General features: G+C 44.8%; 1 protein-coding gene across 1 annotated transcript in view; it reads right to left on the bottom strand.

Annotated features, from left to right (window-relative positions):
- NKAP (NFKB activating protein) overlaps positions 1-19,315 on the bottom strand; it is a 420,242-nt gene that overhangs the window by 37,952 nt on the left and 362,975 nt on the right. The window contains exon 8 of the mRNA XM_069612688.1: positions 12,561-12,710. Coding sequence (XP_069468789.1) covers positions 12,561-12,710 — 150 coding nt within the window. The remainder of the gene's footprint in view (positions 1-12,560; positions 12,711-19,315) is intronic.

Genomic DNA, 19,315 nt, shown 5'->3' with positions numbered 1-19,315 from the left:
TGATCTACAGTAGACCCTGCCTTACTTGCCTTGCATTTGCTTCGTAATAGTGTTGGTACCGAGTTGGTTTCATACCCTGCCTTTTCTCTCCCGTTCTAACGAATATTAGAGTGCCATCTAGGTTAAAGCATTCACTTCTGTCTGCAAATAAGTGGCGCCATTGAACCTAGACTTGTCGAAATATTGTTAGGGGAGCGATATACTTATAGTAATTGAAGTTGTTTGCCGTATTAGTGCCAGTGTGTTTTTCATAGATGTGTTTTTAAAATAAATAATTATATATCTTTACACCGAAGCTCTGTTCCGTGTCTGCTTGTTCTACTGTGTAAATTGCCCTATCTTGTATACTCCACATACTGCCTAACTTTTCTTGAGGGAAGTCTGACTGCTCAGCCACAGCTACCAAGTGAATCTGTGTGGTACAGACTGCTACCAAGTGGGTTTACTGCCAAACACCTGTAGTCCTAAATCTTTTGCAGTGGTCCCAGAGGGAACTGCACAGGTTTCTGCCTAACATCTGGGACCTGTTTAAACAAAGGGGCTTAAGGCGCCATCTTGAAAAACATGGCTCCCGCAATTTCTAGCTACCGGTGTTCGCGGCCGGGAAAAATCATGGTAGTTCGTTGTAAAACCACTGCCACCAGCCTTTTCAATAGGAAAGGGTAGCATTCGACTGCTACATGAGTATTTAGACACAGGGGATACTATGTAATCCCTCCAGCACTCCATTCTAAGATGGTGTGTGCTGGGTCTATGAATTTGGAAAGACTAGTACAGTCAATTTCACTTTACATTCTTTGGGAAACAGTAGTTTATCCCAGGGAAGGTATGCAAACCTTTGGGAAGTCTAAAAGACATACCTGTGTCACTGCACCGAGGGTGCTGTGTGACACATGAAAGGATGATGCCTATGGAGTCATCTAAAACTCAATAATCAAAGAACACAAATGTAAAACACACATCAAAATACACGAAAGAGTGGGAAAAAAGGCTCACACTATTTCCAGGAAATAAAATCAAGTCCTCAAAAATCCAGCAAAGTTGCTGCGGGTCTCTAAGGTGAAGGGAATTAGCACTTGTATGAGAATTCTCCCTAACAAGATCCCAAGAAAATAGGTCTTCTGGGTTCACTTTATGTCTTTTAAGGACCATTCTGACATCAGATGTAGCTTTTTTGATGCTGAGAAGAAAGGTAGACTGATGGATCAGAACTCTTAATCCTTAGTTAACCACTTTCAGAAGGTTGTGAATTCTGGACAGCCCCTGTGCCTCAATAAATACCTTAATAATAAATCAAGGGGCGTGGCTACGTGAGCCATGTGAGGAGTCGCGTTCTGGAGGAGCTCCTGAGATCCGGACAATTATCCTTGCTGAAAGTGCACACACAGAGGCACACACACTCTATTAAACTTCACACCGGCCCATGAATATGGCACACTCGTGTGCAGAAACTCTTGAGTTCGCTGGACGTGTGGGGATGCAGACAAGAAATTTGCCGAAGTCGTGACGGTCCAAAATGGCGGATGGGAGACTGGGACAAAGAAAGCAGACGTCTCGGTGAGGACAGACCAGAGAAGACGAAGAATACGCCCCGCCCGCAAGGCATACTACACAGGCACACCGACACTGTGCGTGAGCCTGACAGCATTGAGAACCGGGAGACGGTGGAACGACCCACGCCCGGCACGGAGTGAGCAAGAAGCAAGAAAAATCGGCGAAGCACTGCGGTACCCTGGGACTATGCGAGCTGCGCAGGTCCGAGTCGCAGAGGGATCGAACCGGCCCAAGTGTCAGAGCAGAAGGAGGAGAGTCCGATACACAGAGGAATCCCCTGACCTCATCACACGGTGTGGAGGCGGAGTCGAGGTACATCGCAGAGCCTGCGTGTTTCATAGAAGCAGAACAGCAGATTACGAGACAACGGAATCCCGGTATACAGGACCACAAAGAAAGTGGTGCGAACCAGAGAAGGAGGAGAAGGCACGTGGCAGTGGAGCGACCATGCATGCAGCGTGGTGGTCAGGACGTCAGGAGAACAGTTACAAGACTACCGCAAAGTGAAGTCTGACCTTCCAAGCACCAGAGTATGATGGTAGATGTCCGACGTCGAGCATGTGAGACCAAAGAACAGCGAAAATAGCGAGAAGCAGTACCCAAGCTAGAGCAGAGAACTGCAACCATTCCCCACATCACAAGAGGTACTGGGAATTGGGAACAGCGGGAGGCCACCAGGGAATCAGTTACGTGAAACAACTAGTCCCAGGCTGAAGGATGAAGGATGAAAACGTAACCAGAGAGTTGAATGGTTGGAACTGTGAAAATCAAAGTGAACACATAATAGATGATCCAGTAAAGAGAGACTGGGAGTAAATGAAAAGAGAAACTCATAACAGTACTGAGATAAAAAATTATGGATAAGGGAAGTTAACAAGTGAAATGAGAGACATTTAAACAACGCAGGTGGAAAACTAAGCGAACCTGGAAACGGAAACCCTGGGAAGAAGGGCAAGAACCCTCTATGTGCAAAGTTGAAGCATGTGTGAAGGAAAAGCCCAAAACATAACAAGGAAAGAAAAGATAAGGCTCACATTTGAAGAGTATAGAGCCACCCTAGGTCCCAGAAAGAGTTCAAGTGACAAAGAAAGCCTAGAAAGAAATGAAAGGAAAGATACTTTACAAAAACAAACAGAAAGACCGAACAATGTTTATGTGATACCAAGAAGAGGAGAAACAATTGTAGAGAAAACTACCAAAAGAGGATCATAGAAAGGTCACAAACAAAAAGGTCTTCAAGAATTACAAGACCTAATAAGAAAGACTATCAGAATGGACTATATGAAAAGAACTTTGGATAAAGAGAAGACCAAGGGAAGAAGAGACATTTGCTTGGCCTATTTTTTCTTTAGTTACATTTAGTTGTAGGGTCAGAGAGGGTCAGCTTGGATGGAAGACAGCGTTACTTTGGACTTCCTATATCTGATGAGTACCTTTAGTTTCTTTAGATAGTTTAGTCATAGGGAGAGATAAGCCTTATTAGTTTAGTTTGATAAAGAGTTCAAAAATGTCCTCAAAGTGTCAGACGACTCCTTCCGACCCACCATGAGATGTAATGTATTTCAGGGGTTGACATAGATGGGTGCCAGCGGTGTTGAATTAACATTTGTAGGCATGCTAAATGTCACTCTACAGCCCCCAGGTGATGGGGTTGCTGCAGGGAAAATATTCTTTCATGCCCTTGTCTATACACTTCCCCTCACCAACAAAGGAAGTTAATAACATCCAGGAAGTACTAGGGGATTGCCAAAGAGTACTTTCCTAAACACAGTACTTTTTCAATAGTGATCTGTAACAGGTTTTTGTTTGTTCTTTGATGTTGCAAAGTATCCAACCCATTAGCCTTTTTATCTTCTTTGGAGCTGTAACAAGTGGATAAAGTATTGCATCTGTTCGGGAGCAGGGACGGTTGTCCCTGACCCCCAAGAGGATCCGGATGAGGTGGAGACATAAGAGTACATTGTAGGCGCCTGGGGAGCTTGTCGGGGGGTGTGGGGGAAGGGTTGTCAACAGAAGCTAGATTGGCCGGAGGTCATTATATGGTTGGGCATAGATCGCGCTTGTAGTGAAACACCATTTTAGAAATCAGCAGCCATTTTCAAATAGAGGCCTAGCACCGCGCTGCAGCAAGGGTATTAGGCCCAGGCCCAATATATAGAAACAAATGTGTGCATACAGGTTCGGGTCTCAGTGTAGGCGTCAGTGTAGAATGCCAAATCCCTAAAGATTCATAAACCTCCCATTGTCTCAAACAATTGGTACGTGTATCCCAGAAGGAATGTGCCCTGCAAGGCCATGAGGGGGCCGAGAGCGCTCTGTGAACCGCTATCCCACAAGAAGGAAAGCGAGGGCATTCGACATTCACCAGTCCGAATCCTAAGTTATAGTAGCCCGATACCCCAGCATTGCAGTGTACCAGTTAGCCCCAGACCACCAACCACAAAACTGCAAGAGCACCAATTTATCAGGAAGATCATAGCAGTGAGGAAAGTTCCACCCACCTGGGGTTTCTGTGGTTTGGGCTGCAAGGTGCCAGGGGGAGATTGGGGGGGGGGGGGGGGGGAGTAACAAGATATAAACTTTGGGTGGGAAGATTTGGAAATGTGCCAACGTGTCTTGGATCAAGCAAGGGTTTGCATAGTTTGGAGAGTTATTGTGACCCCATAAGTAGCCTCTGTGCCCATGTCTGTAGTACCAGATGCACAGAGATAGGGGATGTGATGATTTGTGTTGGTAATTATCAATTAGGAGCTTTGAAGTGCCCCGTAAGTGTCTGGCTGTTTGGCTGTGTTCCTTGCTTCGTGCTCACAGCCACTATTGAAACGAACGCGGCCGTCGGCAAGAAGAAGGTCCATGCATCGGAATTGTGCCGTAACTTGCCACGGCTCTACTCGGACTGTGCATTTTACTACATTTCCTCCACTGGCCCCTCCCATTGCTGCCTGGCCACGCTACTTCTGCCTGACTCTTGCGCACCCGGATGTGCCCCTTTCCTCCACTGGCCCCTCCCATTGCTGCCTGGCCACGCTACTTCCGCCTGACTCTTGCGCACTGCGCGCGCACACCCGGAAGTGCCCCGTAAGTGTCTGGCTGTTTGGCTGTGTTCCTTGCTTCGTGCTCCCAGCCACTATTGAAAAGAACGCGGCCGTCGGCAAGAAGAAAGTCCATTCATCGGAATTGTGACGTAACTTGCCACGGCTCTACTCGGACTGTGTATTTTACTAAATTAATTCTTAGCAGCTCCTGCTCTTTGTTTTGTGCTCTTTGTGCTCTGCTTGTGTTAATGTGTTGATCATTAGGGCTTTTACGTCCCTGACCGCGTTACTTACCCCCGTCTTTTTTTTTTTTGGTTCTTTGCAGTTTCCTCCACTGGCCCCTCCCATTGCTGCCTGGCCACGCTACTTCCGCCTGACTCTCGCACACCGCGTAAGTGTCTGGCTGTTCCGGGTGCGCGCGGGCAGGTAAGAATATTATTAAAATATTTTGTAGGTGTCCCCACATATGGTACTTCCTCGGTTTGCAGTATATACCACTGCAACTTCATGTTAACAATTACGAGTTACGATTCTGCTGCACTGTGGTCAACCAATAGGTGCCTACCACCTACCGTTTCAACAGAAACCCCTTCTTCCTGAGCTTTTTCTCCAGCCCACTCCAAGCTATAGCGATTGCCTGAACCTCGAATCTTGAGTCCGATGAGGTTGTGGTGGAGGTGAGGCGCGGTTAATGTGAAAGGTGTGTCCTCTGTAATTCTCTTCTCACCATGGCCACAATCTTAAGAAATGGGAAAATCTGTCTCCCGACTCCTGTCACAAAAACCCCTAATATTGATCCATCAAATGAGGGCCACGACTCCCCTGTATCAAATAATGGAAATGATATGGCTGAAACTAAGACTGAGGGGGTGATGGGAACTGGTACAAAGGAACAAGAGGAGAGTTCTACGGTTGTGGGACAGGAGGTGGATATGGACAGTGACCATCTGGGGATTGCAGCAACTAATAATCAGAAAATAACAAACATAGTACAGGAAGTGGAATTATCTCACTTGATTGCACAGGTACATGCAAAGGATAGGGGTAATGCTCAGAGGATGAGTATGATAAATTCACTCCGGTGGGCCTATCGTTTGAATCTCACGTTCCCACGCAGACAAGTATCTTGAGTATCCAGGATACTTTGCCTGAGTTCCAGTCTGTGGAGCTATTCGTGGAATCTGAGGGTACAAAACTGGATGTGTCAATGATGTCACAAACTGTGAAATTAGAACTGAGCAAACGTGTAATGCTCTCAAGAGGCCCCTCCACCCCTGTCAACGCAGCACAAAATGATGTTGACAAGGTTCACCTCTATAATTCCCTTCCTCGAATTCAGACCATGGCTCCACATAGAATGTTTTCTGCAAATGTGAAATTCCCTCTTCCTTCAGCGTCAATGTTTTCTGATGATATGGGCCAAAAATGGCCTTTGGAAGAAAATATAGCCAGGTATGCAAAAGAGGGTGGAAGCGGCTCAAAGGTGCAAAATGAAAATTCGAGTTCTGAGCCAAAAAGTAATCCCCCCCCCCCTCCAAGAGGCTCCTTAACTAGCTCCCCAATTGTGGGGAACGAAGACCATTTTGAGGAATCTTTGCCAGTAATTTCTAGGATACTGAATCTCCTGGATAAGGGGCACGAGTTGACTCACTGGGAAATAAGATCTAAAACGGGTTGTATTAGACTCTCAAGCAAAACTTAATCGGGTGGAAGGTTTCTTAATGGGCAAAATTGGTAAAGATATCCCAGGAGTGGGGAAATCAGCTATCCCCCATCATGGGATAGCCAAAACCCAAAGTTCTCAAACATGCGCTGCCCTAAACTATCGGCCAACAACAGCAACTAAATCTACAATGACTGACTTTGCTCTTGCAAATAACAGTTTAAAAACATGTAACGAAGGGGAAAATCAAATCCTTACAGTAATGAAAGAGCTATATCAAAAAATGAATAAAGTAGAACAGGATGTTTCCACACTGATTCTGACCACCTCCAGTACAACAACCAACGGGGACGGTGAAAAAGGTGTGGTGACTTTAAAATCACCTCCAGTTCCTCTAGATAGTCCATCAGTTATAACAGATCTTTTGGAAAAATCCAAAGATGGAAACAACTCGTTTGTGGGCTCTCAAAACATTGAAGATGTATCAATTCAAGATTGCGAAGGCTACTCGCTTTCAAGACGCCAAAAACGGATGGCTTTGAGAGCAAAGAAAAGGCAGTTAAAAAAGAATCTACTCCCTGACATGGCCCAAAAAGAATTTAAAGAAAGCATAGTCGTGACAAGCGAGGTGGCACTGTCTGACTTGATACAGCTTAATGAGGAAAGTCGCAAGGCTTTGCAGGTACAAAATGTTAGCCCCGCCCTAAAACCTACCAGTCCTGTCTTGGTTAATAAAAAGAATAATAAATCACAAAAAACAAAAAATGTAAAGAGCGAACAGGGGGGGAAAAAAAAATGCTACTGGCGGAAATAGAATTCCTGGGCTCGAAAGCAAATTCGGGGCACCAATTCTGAAGGGGGAGGATAAAGAAGTAAAACAGCTTCAATTATCTAACTTTTACACAGTCCTCGAAAAGAGTACGTCAAGCCGAATTCTACCAAAGATCATTTTAAATCAGATTGAGGAAGCCCCAATGACATCCCTGGAATCTAACAGATTGGGCTTTACCTCCCAACCCAGGATCAGCAATTTTGAACCCCTAGTAACAGGGGACGTGGTCTCCTGGCTTTTGCCGGTCAAGGTCCCCGATTCAGAAATGGACTTTGCTAAAACAAAAAAGAAGGAGGTTGCTGAGCAAGTATCATTGGGGTTAGACATTGTTCCACAACCACCTGCAGAAGTTTTGAAGAATGATAATAGTGACCTACCTACTATCATTAAAAAAATTCTATTGGATCTGTTACCAGATACATCCAAGCTTAGAACTCAGGATCAAAGGGAAAGCCAAGCCGAGGGAAATAGTAACTCCCAGCAGGCCCATCAGGAGGCTCCCTCTATTACCAACGTACAGGATGAGTACCCTCTGAAATACCTTACTCAGACAACTCAGCCTAGTATGAGGGACAACCCTCAAAGGGACCGGGAGAATTTATTGGAACAACCTTCTAACCCCAGAAATGGTCAAATAAAACACTATCATGATGGGGATACCGGCTTGATCCAAAACCCTGTACCTCCAATTCATATTAAAGATAGTGACCTGCGTAATATGACCTGGTGAAAACCGGCACTTCCTGATTATCCAAGCATTTTGTTATACAACTTGTGTGATATCGGAGGTGCAACATCCCTAAATAGGGCCTGTGTGCTTTCTCTGTTTAACGAAATCCCAAAATTGAGACTAATCTCATCCGCTGATATCAGCTTGGTAGATTTCATTCACCCTTCATGGACGGATCACGTGAGAATAGTCCCAAGGTCCCAAAATATCTTTGACCTCATAACCCAGGAGACGGAGCACTTTAACAAAATGGGGTATGATATTCTTGTTTTCAGATATGGTTGGGATAATGATAGGGACTCCAAAGATCAGATACCCACTGCTCCACCAAGACAGGAGGAGAGGCGTATGAATAGGGACGCGAATACTCAGGCAAGAGGGGGCGATGATCAAGACTGGAGGTGGTTAGCGTTATCCCTGTGTAAATCTATTTCCCAAATCCAGACCATGCAAAAGAAACTTTACAGGTTCCGATCTCTCGCAGTCATGGCAAATTCTATCATGGAACTCTAGGGGCCACTCAATTTTAATGACTTCGAATGAGGTATGTATCAAGTTTAAATCTATGGATGTAATCTGCATCCAAGAAACTTGGCTGAGTGTTCCGCTTCATTTGGATGGTTTTGAATGCCAATATCAATACGCAACAGGGCCCCGATGTAGACCGTCCCTTGGCCTATTGACAGCAGTGAAAATAGCGAATGGAACACGTATCCTGGAAGTACTAAATCCTTTAAGTGGTGTCTTGGTGTCTATATTTGAATATAGGAATCTGAATTGTCTTACTCTCATGCTGGTAATGAATATCTATTATAATCCACTAAAGAATGAAATGGAAAAGTTTTTGCCACCAATCAATACCTGCCTTTTGAACATGTTACTCAAATATAGAGGTCTTGAAATTATAATACTGGGTGACCTTAACTCGGAAATTAAGCATGGTGTAGGAATGCCTAAGAGGATGGGCTCTATTTCAATCAGATCTATCGGTCTTTCGGGACCCTCCGATGGTGCTCCCTTTTTTACTTCTCGTAAAAGCATGCAGGGGCACATTTGGTCCAAACTATTTTTCTCATGGGGACTCATCTATATGAACCCTGTATTTGAAACCTCAGTAAATGAGTATACATGGTCGAATGCCAGACAAAAATCAGCAATAGACCATATGTGTTTGTCAGAGCGCCTTGCAGCCTGCTGTGTCGATTTCTGTGAGGGTGAAGCTTACACAAGTGATCACAGAACCTTGGTGGCCAATTTGTGTTGGAGCCCTGTTAAACAAATCCAGGTTTCCCTTCCAACCCCTATGACAGTGTCTTGCAGTGGTAATAGGATTCGTTGGCATGATGGTAATATAGGAAAACTTAATGCCACCTTTCTCTATGAACATGACTGTACGCCGCTCGTCACAAGACAAATAGAATTCACGGTCCCCTTTTTCTGTCAGTATGTAAAATGTCTAATAGACAGTTCTATAAAACCAAAAAAACTGGAAATAAAAGGCCTCAGCATGCACATATTTATGATCCTATGGTAAGAGCAAAAAAAAAAATGAAACTAATAGACAAATTAGAGCAATCCAAAAATCCAAACAACAGGACATAAAGCTAAACGCAATCAGGGTTATTAAACAAGCAAAAATTGGCTGAAATGCCACTGGATGTATATGCTGGAGAAAGACAACACAGCGATAACTGCATTAAGGGACCCATCTGCCCGACACTTTTGGACCTTAATTAACTCACTACAAAAAACACAGGCTACGCAACAAACCGTGTGTGTCCAAGAGGATGTCTGGGTCTCTCATTTCTCCACCCTGTATGCAGGAAAGTCTGCAATGACAAATAGCCTTGAAACAACTAAAATGGGAAATTGGCACTGCAATTTTGATGTAGAACAAATAGAAAAGCAAATCAAGGCTTCAAATACCTCTAGGGCTGCAGGCCCAAATGGGCTCACTAATAATACTCTTAAGAAAAATCCAGAATTGTGGGCCAAGGCTCTCTATATATTATTTTCTGATATCATGCTAACTCGTACTATCCCATCTTCCTGGAGGATTTATTATATAGTCCCGATATATAAAAAGGGGACAGAAGTCCCCCCCGTAATTACCGCCCAATATCTATTATGGATGCGGACTCAAAAGTATTTGCAGGAATAGTCCTCTCGAAAATTGAAGAATGGATGTTAGAAAATAAGATACTCTGCATGCAACAATTTGGCTTCAGAAAAGGGATGGGTACGGAGATAGGGGGCTTAATGTTTAATCTCCTCTTAGAAAAGGCGTGCAAGAAAGCTGCCACTCCCATACATCTTTCCTTGATTGATCTTTCCCTTGCCTTTGACAAGGTGGACCGGCTAAGATTGTGGTCCAAGCTGGCATTAATGGGCACCTCTCCCGGACTCCTGACTATCCTTATTAATTTACATGAAGACTCTTCAATTCAAATTCGATTTAACCTCTCAGGGGATTTGTCACGGATTATCCAAACAAGTAATGGCCTGCGACTGGGGTGCTTGTTTAGGCCCACTCTCTTTAATCTTTACATAAGAGTTGTGGATGGTCCTATAACGGCAGCTTCGCTTGTGACACCTAGGTTTGAGGGTGGGAAAATATCCTGGACAGCCTATGCTGACGATATACTTCTGATTGACTCCACTCCGGTGGGTCTTCAGCGGAAACTGCGGGCGTTCCCAAAATATGTGGACGATAATGGTCTGATTATAAATGAGAAAAAAACAGTTGTAATCTCTTTGACCAATCGGAAAAAACTTCCCGTGTTCACATGGAAGATTGATGGATGCCCATTATTAAAGGTTAGATCACTTTGTTATCTGGGTTTTCCTATCTTCAGTGGCTCCCATGTCCACTTATATTGGAACTACTATCTTGATAAAGCAGACAAACTTATTTATCAAATGCAAAAGGTAGCTACCAAATATTGCAAGTATTCGGTGAATCCGGTAATCATGTTTTACAACCTTAAAGTTTTACCCAAACTGTTATATGGTTTAGAAATTTTACCATTTCCGACACACAAATTAGCCGCCAAACTGGAATCCAAAATTTGGTGAAAAATGTTCTATTGTCTACCGAAGGGAGTTCCAATGTCAGCTATCCGTTTTGAGTTGGGTATTCTATCCCTCGATAATAAAATCAAATTGAAGAGACAAACCCTTTATCGGAATTTATTACTTGCTAAAGATAACAATTTATACTTATTGATGGGCTGTAGACTAAGAACTGGTTCTTCGACCTCAAAGTGGTTGGTGAACCTACAAACAGACTGTCTGAATTATCTTGACTCAGTTAGCTTAACGTTGGAGTCCCTGATTATTAACCCATTGAGAGTTAAGGAAAAACTTCAATCACTGGACTGGATACAGTCAATGGAATTGGTTAAGTCCTCCAGGATCTATAAGCAGATCATTTGTGACGGGAAAAAAATGGGTACTCCAGAATCATATTTAGTTAAATTCCCTGATCCTAAAAGGAGAGCTGCATACATGCGATTTCGTTTCAATGTTTTGTTGACAGGGGAAATTTTAGAAATTCGTTCAAACACCAAACAAATAATTCCCTGCCGCTTTTGTTACAGCAAAGAAACCTCTGAAACCTTGAAGCATCTGCTATTACATTGTCAAGCATTGGCAATCCAAAGATTTGAAATATTCGTTAAATTTATTTACGATGCTTCTAGAGTAGATATTGAAGATTTATGGTGGAATATGCTGTATGGTAAACTCAATACATTGAAATTGGCTATTGTGAAATGTTTGGCCGAAACATGTAATTTGACCACAGTATAGTAATTCTTTAAATTATTTATTTATTTTTTTTTTTAAAAAGTGAAAAAATTGTAAATAGGAAAATCGATGTGAAGAGGAAAACATATCTCTATTTTTATATATATGTAAATGTTTTATGTTTAAGTTAGGAATGGTACAACACTAGTTTGGACGTTCTTTTAGTGTTAAAACTAGGATCTGCTCTTCTTTTCTTTCTTAAATTGCTCAAATTGTTTTAATTTCTCTTGAATCTCTTCGTTTTGTAAAAAATGTGTATTTTGTGTTTCTTTTGTAAAGGTTTATACTTTGCAAACCAAAACACAAATAAAAAATAAATAAAACAAAGACTAATGACGTACCGAGAAAAACCCCACGTGTAAGATGATGAACAGGGGAAGCTGGGACCGATGGCCTTGCATCCCTTATGGAGAAGGCAGTATATGTATAGCGTCGCACCAACCAGCTACTGGAAAATGTAACCCATGTGTGATGCACGTCACCTGTGACGACATGAACGTTCAAAGCTCTGTTGTCTGCTGTGAATTTCTCAGTATACTCTGTTAGCAGAGTTCTTTGCTGGCATGTACTTTTTGTATGCAAATAACCCTTGTTCTCTTTGCAAAAGGAGGGCTGGGTGTTTTTCCCTAGCGGGTTGTATTTTTATAAGTGTGTGCGTTCGAGGTCTGCCAGACACATCACTGGATTAAAAGTACGTGATCAAAGGCATGTACAACGATATCAAGTCATGGCCATTTCAAACAAACACAATGGCCACCGGCTGAATGGGCCGAATTTGTGAAGGCCTCGGTTTGCACACTTTAGGAATTTGAAATCGAAACATGTGATTTTAAATGTTCCAGCTACAGATACCTTGGATTGGCATTACACCATTTTTAAACTGCACACTGCTTTTTAAGCATGATATTCTGTGAACTTTACAATCCCTAAATAACCCACCTGCTACCGCTCATTACGTAACCAGAGCACTCAAACGATGCAATCTCTTCACTGGTTAAACCAATTTCTCCTCTGCGAGGGATGCGCTTTCCAGCCTTCACATACTCTGCCATAGCAGCACCTTCACCTGGTAACAAGGCATGCCCATAGCTAAAGAAAAAAAAAATAAAGATTGTTAAGCTTACATTTGACCATTTAAAATTTAAATGGAGGGTGCTACTCAGTTGAAGCTGTAAAAAACCAGTAACTTATCAGTAACTTGCAGTTTACAATAGTTCTCCAGAATGAACATCCTATATAGGATAATACTTGAACAATAACAAAACAAAAAATGTAAAACTTTATTTAGTACAGTACAAGACATACATCCTCTTAAACACCTTTACACTGCAGTATATTTTACCATCAACTTTGAGCATAAATGTAGAGATATAATCAGACATTATTAAGTGTATCATACATTGTTTTAACATCAAGTCGCCCCACGTTTACTGGGTTGGTCTCTGCCTCGGCAGATAGTCCCGGAAAGGTTCCCAAATGTCCTTAGGCCTGCCACATGGTGTCACCTGGGTAACATAACCCTCCTCCCTCTCGTTGGCATAGATCATTTCTCTAATCCACATTTGAATATCCGGGGCAACTGTCAATTTCCAATGATACAGTATACATTTCTTGCCAATCAAACAACCCAGATTGAATAGGCGGCGTATTTTAACCAAAACCTTGCCAATGTCACCAAACAAGTATTTAGGGAGGTAAGAGTGGGTGAGGGACATCTGTAATTTCATATAAGCAGTTTGCCACTTGCTGCCAGAACTGGGCTACCCGCGGGCAGCTCCAGTACATGCGTTATGAATCGGCCACGTCAACCCTATACTTTACACAACCACCATCAGCCGTGGGAGCGAACTTAGCAATTCTTGCAGGGGTATAGTGCAACCTGTTTAGTATCTTGAATTGTATCAGCCTATGTCTGGCATTGAGAGATACTTCCTTAGTTAAGCAACACCAGCGAAGGCACTGAGCGTCGTCCACCGTCCTGTTCAGATCTCCCTCCAACTTTGAGCATGAGTCTGAGCACCCTGTCATTTCCCATACAACCTAGACACCTGCCCTCTAGAATTTCCATCAGTAAACACGGTCCCTAGTATTTCACATTCATTGGGCTCAGATGGTAACGTCGGCCAGTACCTTCTGACGGCCGCTCTCATCCTGTGATATTGTAATGACCTGAGTGGACTATTACCCAGTTTATTGGAGAAGTCTGTGTGAGTGACAAAGGAACCATCAGGAAAAATCATGCAGTGTCATTGTTCCCTCGGGGTCCCACACTTTCTGTGTGTCCTTGCCATATGTTGGGGGAGTCACGGGCAATTCCAGAGTGGAATTGTACTGAAGTAGGGGGAAGTTGCCCTGAGCCTTTTGAATATTCTGGCCCAAGCGTTCACAGTCGTATGGGCAGAGTTGAATGTGCATGTGTCCATGTGTTGATTAGCAAGAACAACAGTGCTCAAACCCGAAGGAGAAATGCTATACCGCTCCAGGGCCACATGTATCAGCCATTCTTGTGGTGCGTACCAGTAACCGGCAAGTTGTGCTTGCGAGCCCTCGTAATATAGTTCGAAGTCCGGGCCTGCAGGCCTCCCTGTTCAAACAGCCTGGTCATACTCTCCCATCTTATCCGCGGGGTTCACGAGGCCCATGTAAAGCAGATTGCCAATGATCGCAGTCTATCAAAAAACACGTGGCCAGGCCATACCAGAATATTAGTGAAGCAATATAGCAGTTTGGGGACCACAATCATCTTTAATAAAGAAAGCCTGCCATACAGGGAGATGGGAAGTCTGGCCCAGAGACCCAACTTGTCAGCCAATGTTTGTAAATACTTCTCATGGTTTTCAACAATTAGAGAGCAGATGTGTACGTGAAACCACTATGCCTAGATATTTAAATTTGTCCGGGACCCATCTGAATCCAGCCAGATCAGGTGGGGCGGTAGAGATATTGTTCAGTGGAAATATTTCTGACTTAGATTCGTTGATATGATATCCTGAGAAGGCAGACAACTTGCACACCTCCGCCAATATCGGGGCCAGATTTAATGCTGAATTCCGTATCTATAGCAATGTATCGTCAGCGTGAAGGGATTATTTGTGGCGGTCCAGCTATATGCAGACCACAGTGGATATGTTTGAGGTGCATTATGCACGCAAGAGGCTCCATTTAGTGAGCACAAATAGTAAAGGGGACAGCGGACAGCCCTGTCTTATGCCATGCCGGAGGAGAAAAACAGGAGAGGGTGACCCCAGGGCGGACCCTGGCAGCCAGAACGCATATAGCAAGCAAACACATTGGATAAAGAAATCCCCCAGTCCCATTCGACGGAGCACCGAAAATAGAAACTGCCAGGAGAACAAGTTAAAAGCCTTCTCAGCGTGCAATGAGGGTGCAACTGCTTGTGCTCTCGGTCTAAAATGTGAAATAATACGGAATAATCTTCGCAGATTAAACGCTGTAGAGCGTCCGGGGATAAATCCTGATTGATCCGGGTGAACCAACTTCGACATGTGCGGGAGGAGCCGCGAGGACAACAATTTAGCAAAAACGTTTGTCAGAATTAATCAGGGATAACGGCCTGTATGACTCCATGTCAGAGGCAGGTCTATTTGGCTTCAGCATCACTGTAATCACTGCTTCAGAAAGGGATGGGGGAAGTCGGCCAAGTTGGAGCGATTCCTCCGACACACATAGCAGACCAGGAACAACGGTGGCAAGTATCTCATTATAGAAATCAATGCCCAAACTGTCCGGGCCAGGCGCCTTGCCAGACAGAAGTGACATAACGGCATCAGTAATCTCCTCAGGGGTCAGTGGCTGATTAATCGACAGTCGAGCCTCTAATGTTAATGCTGAAAGGGGTATCTCTTCTAAGTAGCTTGCCAGCTCTAGAGCCGAGCAGCCATCAGATCCTGAATAGAGAGATTCATAGAACCTATGGAATTCATCATTAATCGCCTTTGGGGTAGTGACAGTGTGTCCAGAGGACCCCCTTATCCCTGTAATATGCTGCACCCCTTTCTCCGATCTAACAGCATTAGTCAGAAGACGGCCCGGTCCATCAGCCTCTCTGTATCTGCACGCTCGAATGGGATAATGCAGCAAATGGACCTCCCTGTCCGCCAAGTCCCTGAACTCAAGAGATTACCCTTAATATAGCCCATCAGGGCACGCTCTTGTGTGGTGCCATATTCGTCCTCCAGCCTCTCAAGGTCTGTTTCTACCCTTCCTAGCTCCTGCCTAGTGTCCTTCAGAGCTCCTGAAGAAATAGAAATAATTTCACCCTGACCCACACCTTGAAGGTCTCCCAAACCGTGCTTTAATGCTGTTCTGTTTGGTCATTTCTTTGAAATAAATCTACCAATCCATTGTGAAGCGTCTCCAGAAAGACCGGGTCTGACAAGCATGCGGGGAGCATGTGCCACCGGGGACGGGATAGGCATGTCCATCCCAAATAAACATTGAAGTAATAGGGGAGTGGTCGGAAATTGAGCGAGGGAGAATCTTGCGGTCTTTTACCTGCGTCATCAGTGCAGCAGTTATCAGCCAATAATCAATTCTCGAGTGGGCGTCATGGACCGATGAGTAGTATGTATACTCGTGTATCAGGGTTGCGGTCTCTCCTTAAGTCTATATGGTCGAGGTGTTGCATTATGTTCAAAACTGTGCGACCTGCATTGTTTAATTCCCATTGAGTGGATCTGGATCCGCCCAACACACAGTTTAATATCAGATTGAAGTCCCCTCCCCAAATAATACGTGTGTGGGCATTCCCCAATAGGAAGCCCAGAACGTGACCTGACCATAGAACTCCGGGTCATCAATATTTGGGCCGTATGTATTAACTAAGGTGGTGGTGATACCTGTCCATTCACCCCATAGTATATATCTGCCTAGAGGGTCTACGCAGCGTTTAGTTTCTTGAAAAGGGATAGAGCGGTGAATCAATGTCATGACCCCCACGGGATTGCAATGAATAATTAGTGTAGCCTTGCTGAGACCCCCAGGCTGTAGCAAACTCTTCGCTAAGGACCCTCAGGGCGTGCGTCTCCTGTAGCATCTCCACCCTTGGGGCTTGGCGGTTCATGTACGCCACCACCTTTTGTGACTTAATATGGTGATTGCGCCTACATATATTCCATGACATGAATGCAATTCTGTTATCTATTATGTCTTCATTGTGACAAATTAGTGCTCAAGTGTAGATGGGCGAAACCAAGGGTAAGATTGTAACATGTAGAGCAGTCGGCACTGTTTTCCAACACTGTATTTAACATCAAAACAAAACTTGTGAAACCCGTAAATCTGTACCTTACTTGTGTGTCAGCCACAATCTTGACACTTTCCCTCCCACCCTCAATCATCACCCCCAACTCGACGATGGAACTCAAAGAAAGAGAAAAAAATTAATGAAAAAAAAAAAAAACACCACACTTGGATCACCTCTGTGGAGCACCGAGAGCAGAGAACGGCCATACAGCAGCCCGCCCCACGCCCCAGTTCGCGGAATACATGTACCCATATTTAATGATGGGGATTGCCATAGCACCATATATGAAGATCAGTCGTTGTCCATGACGTCAGGCTCATTATTGCACGCAGAGGGACTGCCCCCGCCATCCCGCTCTCTCCTCGGGAGCGGTATGGGAATGGAGAATTCGACGTAGGCTGTTGCTTCAGTCGGGTTTTCAAAGAAATGCGCTCTTCCTCCATGCTGTATGCGTAATTTGGCCGAGTATAGAAGCCCATATGGGACCTGCCTCATGCGCAGGAGCTTTTTAACTGAGTCATATGACTTGTGCTTAGCCTGCACATTTGTGGAGAAGTCAGATAATATGTGGATATCTATACAGCAGAGCCCCTTTTTCTCCGGCCAATCGCAGAATTAGGTCCCTGTCACAGTAGTTTAGGAGCTTAGCAAGGGTGGTACGAGGAGGAGCCCCCGGCTTGGGGACAGGAGCCAGAACGCAGTGCGCCCTCTCAACCAGGAAGTGTTGTGAGAATTCAGATGGATCGAACATCATTTTCAAAAGTTTCTCAAAGAAGTGTTCCATCTGAACTTTACAGGCCGCCTCTGGAATTCGATAATATGAATGTTATTGCAGATCTTGCTGACCTCCTGCTGTAAGTGCGCTATATGACAGTCTTGTTTAGTAGTTTTGTCTTCCGTCTCACTAATCCTCGTCTCCGCCTCTGTAATGCGAGCACCCTCCTTTTCCAGTTTGGACTTCAAAGATCCCATGGTCGAAACAATGTCATCTAGTTTCATGTTCAGTGCCATGAAGCCATTCTGCATCGCAGCGAGAAGATGGTCATCTCTGGTGGGGGTAGAATCCGAAGGTTGTTCATCCGCGGCTGCCGGCTCTGTACGTCCAGGGGTTTTAGCTGGGGTGTTAGTGTAGGAATCCATTGAACCTTTTTTCTTGGCTCCAGAGCCCTTCGCCATGTTGCCTCCCCACAGAGTACCAGCCAGGCACTCTATTGCAAGAATGAAAATAGAAAAATAAAGTTACCACATGCCTCCAATTATTCTACTGTAGGATCTTAGCTTGGAGGGGCAGTGCACCAGTTATCAACCAGTAGCAGATCAACCTTACTGCGTTTTTGACACCACAGTGGTGGGAAAGCGGTCAGATGGGCTCAGTCCATAAGTCACACCCGTCAGTGGCGGATGTTTCATTGAGCTCAATGGGATGGTTGGACGCTACTGTACAAAGCGCCTCTGACAGGCAAGCGACCAGATTCTCAAGGGGTATCCTCACTCTTCAACTAGACCTCAGCCCAGTATTAGCAGTCCAACACAGACTCCACAAGGAGTGCATCCAGCCCACCAGGCCCAGCCTCCCAACGCTTTCAGCAGTGGCACCAATTTGTCATGGTAGGGATCAGCGCGAGGACCAGGCTTGCAGTCGATCCAAAACGCCCATACCCCGCAATCCCTATGGTTCAGTATAGGCAACAGGACCACCTCAGCACTTTCCTCCGAAATGTCCGTCGGCCTGATCCCAGCCAACTCCAAAGTGTTATGCAGTAGTGAAGGTGTTATATCACCCAATCTAACTTTTACACCGGGTCTGGTGTTTTGTGCCAGTGCTCCGTGGCACTCCAATGCTCATACAGTCTATAATTGCCCAGGAAGTTCAGTGGTATCCCCCTATGTCCAGTGTAGTATGCACAACAGATTCAGGGGTACAACCAAAAGAACAGTGTCACAACATGGCCTCACTCGCCACCACTCCGCCGTGAACGCCGCAAGGCACATCGAGATAGGCCGTGGCTGTTGCGTGTGGGGGGCAGGGCCACCAACTCACCACAGAACCTGACCCCCGAGTCATCGGGCACGCACCCCCAATGAGCAAAACCTTAGGAGCGATGTTTCAACAGCAGCTACAAGCTGTTCTGAACATGGCCTCACAGTGTGCAATAAATCACAGGGGGCGGCGTGTGTGTTCGCAAGTGATAGAGTGCCAAGTATCTCACTGTATGAGCCAGAGTTTATTGATAGTTCCGTTGACAAGTATTGCACCACTTCAAATGGGGATAGTTGCAGGATACTGGCGCAACTCATCGATGGTTCTTAAGGTGCCCCCGCACCTCTAAGATCAGTACCCAGAGTCCTACGCCCAAGTGCGCTGCATAGGATTGCCCGCAGTCGAGCAGCCAACAGTGGAGGGCAGCGGTATGTGTACGGTCTGCAC

This window comes from Ambystoma mexicanum, chromosome 5p (genome assembly GCF_040938575.1).
Source record: "Ambystoma mexicanum isolate Mex_15411 chromosome 5p, UKY_AmexF1_1, whole genome shotgun sequence".
Classification (NCBI taxonomy): Eukaryota; Metazoa; Chordata; class Amphibia; order Caudata; family Ambystomatidae; genus Ambystoma; species Ambystoma mexicanum.
Note: the sequence above shows the minus strand (reverse complement) of the source record. Positions and strands in the feature narration are given on the sequence as shown.